The sequence below is a fragment of the Arachis hypogaea genome, chromosome 4 (genome assembly GCF_003086295.3).
Source record: "Arachis hypogaea cultivar Tifrunner chromosome 4, arahy.Tifrunner.gnm2.J5K5, whole genome shotgun sequence".
In the NCBI taxonomy this organism is placed as follows: domain Eukaryota; kingdom Viridiplantae; phylum Streptophyta; class Magnoliopsida; order Fabales; family Fabaceae; genus Arachis; species Arachis hypogaea.
Genome location: NC_092039.1, coordinates 4703693 through 4707735, shown reverse-complemented (window position 1 = coordinate 4707735; position 4043 = coordinate 4703693). Strand labels below are relative to the sequence as shown.

At 27.8% G+C, this 4043-nt stretch overlaps 1 protein-coding gene across 1 annotated transcript; it reads left to right on the top strand.

Annotated features, from left to right (window-relative positions):
* Positions 1-208: 208 nt before the first annotated feature.
* On the top strand, positions 209-984 carry LOC112795910 (uncharacterized). Its single transcript, XM_025838121.3, has one exon. It carries the CDS (start codon positions 350-352, stop codon positions 758-760), a length of 411 nt encoding a protein of 136 aa, XP_025693906.1. The 5' UTR covers positions 209-349; the 3' UTR covers positions 761-984.
* Positions 985-4043: the final 3059 nt, after the last annotated feature.

Genomic DNA, 4043 nt, shown 5'->3' with positions numbered 1-4043 from the left:
TTCTTTATTAGTTGTTAAATATCTGATAATAAAATTAAAAAAAGGAGAACGATCCTATCCTAGTTGCCAAATCATCATATCCATGAGGAATTTTTTTAAAAAAATAAAAAAAATTAAAAAATGAAAAAGTCAATTTGCCTAGCTATCACCAAACTTCTCTTTGGCTTGCATCACACAAGTATAAATATCAAAGCCCCCCCACCTCACAAATCTCTCTCATCATTCCATTTTTACAATCTCCATCATAAAAAAAAAAAAAAAACACACACACACACACACACATAAATACTAAGCATATCCATTTACCTAGCCATAAATATATTAGTGATCATCATATATATTACAGATTATGGGAAACTGCTGCATGGTAGAATCTTCAGTGGAATGGGCAGGGGATGATTGGGGTTCATTGACAACATCAAGACATGGTAACCTGCATAATTCAAAGAAGAATAATAAGGTGCTTGATGAAGAACAAGATGGTGGGTTAGGAAACGTGGAGAAGGAGAAGCTTCTTATTGGTGCCTTAAGAGCTTCTTCTGATGAAAATGGAAAAGTCAAGATTATGATTTCCAAGAAGGAGCTTAAGAAGTTGTTGAGAGCACCCTCGTCATCACAACATCAAGGTTCTTCTTCTTCTTCTTCTTCTTCAGCAGAACAAGTTCTTGCTCGATTGATATATGCAAGAGATCACTATGATCAACATGATCTTCACCATAGGCACTGGAGGCCTGCACTTCAGAGCATTCCTGAAAATTAATTCACTCATTTCCGTGCAGTTTTTTTTTTTTTTTGTATAAATTCAATCAAAGAATGGCATTTTATTTATTTGTTTAATTATTTATTCTCCATGATTTTCAACTCTTATTTGCTTGCTTGTAATATAAATGTTGGGGAATTAATGTCTATTGTTGTACATTATTATTAATATTTTTCCATCATGAAAGGCTGATGATGAATGAAAGTGATGAATTATTTATTTTATTTTTATTTAATTTGTGTGAAACCGAGATTGTAAACGGAATATTATTTGGCCTTTGAGTATATATTACGGTAGCTAGGTTATCCTTATATTATATATGTTGATTTATTTTTCATGAATCACGACAAGAATAAATAAACTGTCCAGAAGCTACATATATAATATAATATATGGTATTTAATTTATTAACTTTTGCGTTGTTTTATATTATGCATTATGCAGGTTTCCAATCTCGGAAGGTGGCTACTATCGCCTACCAAATGCCCATATGCCTTTTCTTTTTCACTTCTTGTTTTAATTTAATAAATAAATAAATATAGAAAAAGTTTAGAGACCAGCAACTTTGTTAAATTTTGGCCAGCATGTTAGCAGTAAAGAAAAGTAAATTATTAGATGAAATTTCACACCAATCTCACACTATTAAAATCATCATTAATAACTATTTGATGATTATAAATCACAAAAATTGCTGGCCCTAGCATTGCTCATAAATATAATAGTATATTCTGTTTTAGCTATGCGCACTACATCACCGGATATACTTCTATTTGACACAAGATGTTATTGGAAAATTAAACATCATGTTAGATATATATTATGATTAATTATTAAAATTAGGTATTATATATATAATTAATTTTTTAATATATATTTTATATTAATAATTTATTTTAATATAAATTGCATAGTAATTGAAAAATACCTCGATTTGCCAAGACTCTATTTTTAATTTTTAGAACTCATTACAAGAAAAGAGAGCTATTTAAATACTTTATTTTTTAATATCATAATTAAATGTCAAAATTAATATATATTTTTGATAAATATTACAAATGTTAAATTTTCTATATTTTTTTGATGAATAATTTGACCATAGAAAATTACTTCTTAATTTTGACACTCATTTATTTTCAATTTACTCCACTATTTCTCTTCTTCTCCGGACTCTGTCAATTTTGACATCATACTGCTCTCAATTTGGGATTATATTACTCATTCTTTATCTTCAAATCTCAATTTATTCCTCAGTTTTAAGATATTATCTCATTTTTTGTTAAAAATTTTTGTTGAGAATATTTTATGGTCAATAAATATCACAATAAATAATATTTTTTACGGTTAATAAGAATCACAAAAAAATATATTCTCAAATTTTTTTAACAAATTATTTTTGACAGTCAATATTTATTAAAATAAAATTTAAAATTTTTTTACAATTATTTATATATTAAAAATATTATTTTTGACAAAATCTTTATTAATATATTTTTATAATTAAAATAATTTTAAAATTTATAATTTTGATAAATTTTAAAATTTTTTTTACATATATAATCCTCAAACATAATTTATATTGTTGTAATGACGTCTTGTGTTCCATCTCATCGAAGACAAAATCCATTATTGTCTTGACATATGCCACCGAAACTACAGGAGAATTGGAATGGGAGGTTGCTCATTTTGAACTGGGCTGAACTGGCCTTATTATTTAGATGCTTTCCGCGATTATTTATTTGCTCAGAAATTGGCTCTCTAATATTTATCATTGAATATTAATTTTTGCAGGTTGAGAGAGTGAACCATATTGTAATTACTTTGTCAGTACTCTTGGATTTTTTTTTTGTTTTTTTTAAGATCTAAGTTCAATTTTTTTGGTATTTTTTTTGTACTTTTGTGTTATTATTTTAATAAGATTTTTTGAGATTATTGAGAGTGAAAGAGAACAATCACAAAATAAAAAAAAGAAAAAAATAAAATTTTTATTTTTGTATAGAGTAAGATTTTAAACAATAATTTTTTATTCGTTCACTATTGAATTGGCTTAAAAAATTTTATTTTATTTGTTCTTTATTCTGAACGGCGAAAATTTTGATTGAACGTTTATAGAGAAAAAAATCTACTTCGAATAGCAACTTTGCTACTGGGTTTTTTTTCATCTTCTTATTATTCATTTCTAAACTTTGGTGCTTTAATATGTTGGCTAATTGTATGTACAATTTGTGCTTTATTTAAGACTCTCTTATATCTCATATTTGATTATAGTAGAGCTATTTCCTTGGTTTTGGTGACTCGTGATTTTTACCTCTCACGTTAAGGAAGTTTTCCATGTTAAAATATCGGTGTGTTCTTATTGTTGTTTTAGTTGATATATTTGTTTACTTATAGTTGTTGTCATTAGAGCTGACAATGGGTAGGGTAGGGTAGGGTAGGGTTTAGACTCTACCCTAACCCTACCCGTAAGTTGAAAACATTTTAAAAACTCTATCCTACCCTACTCGCGGGTTGAGAATCTCTCAACCCTAACCCTACCCGCACCCTAAAGTTCTAAACCCTACCCTATATGACCTTACTCGCAGAAACAAAAAAAAGTCAAATAAATATAAAATTCAATCGTTCCAAATTTCATACATATTAATAAAATATAGAAAACTAAATTCAAATTAAAATTAAAAACAATAAAATCTTAAAGAAATCCAACATAAAATTACAAATAATATAACCCTCAACTAGTTTAGTGATTATTTCAAATTTTTATAAAAAGAAGATTGTGAGTACAAGACTCACTTTCTTCACTACATACATAAATTTTACATATATATTATATAATATATTAAGGATACGGGTAGGGTATACTCTAAATTTGTACCCTACCCTACCCGCAGGAAAATTTGCACCTTACCCTACCCTACCCGCAGCGGGTAGGATAGACAACCCTACTCGAACGGGTTGGTCCGGGTTAAGTACCCGCGGGTAGGGTATATATTGCCAGTCCTAGTTGTCATATTGTATTGTGAGTACTTTTATATTAGTCTTGTATTGGATATTTGTGTTGTTTTCGCTACTAGACTCTTTCATACTGGTATCAAAGCTTTTTGGTATTTTTCTGAACTTGTGATTATGTAAATAATGAAAGCTAATACTAATATTAGTATGATAATCACTCTTAATAATCCTAATTATGATTTGTGAAAGTCAAAAATGGAAGATTTACTTTACATTAAAAATTTTTATGAACCAGTTTTGGGTACATAGATGCTTAATGATAAATCTGATGATGATT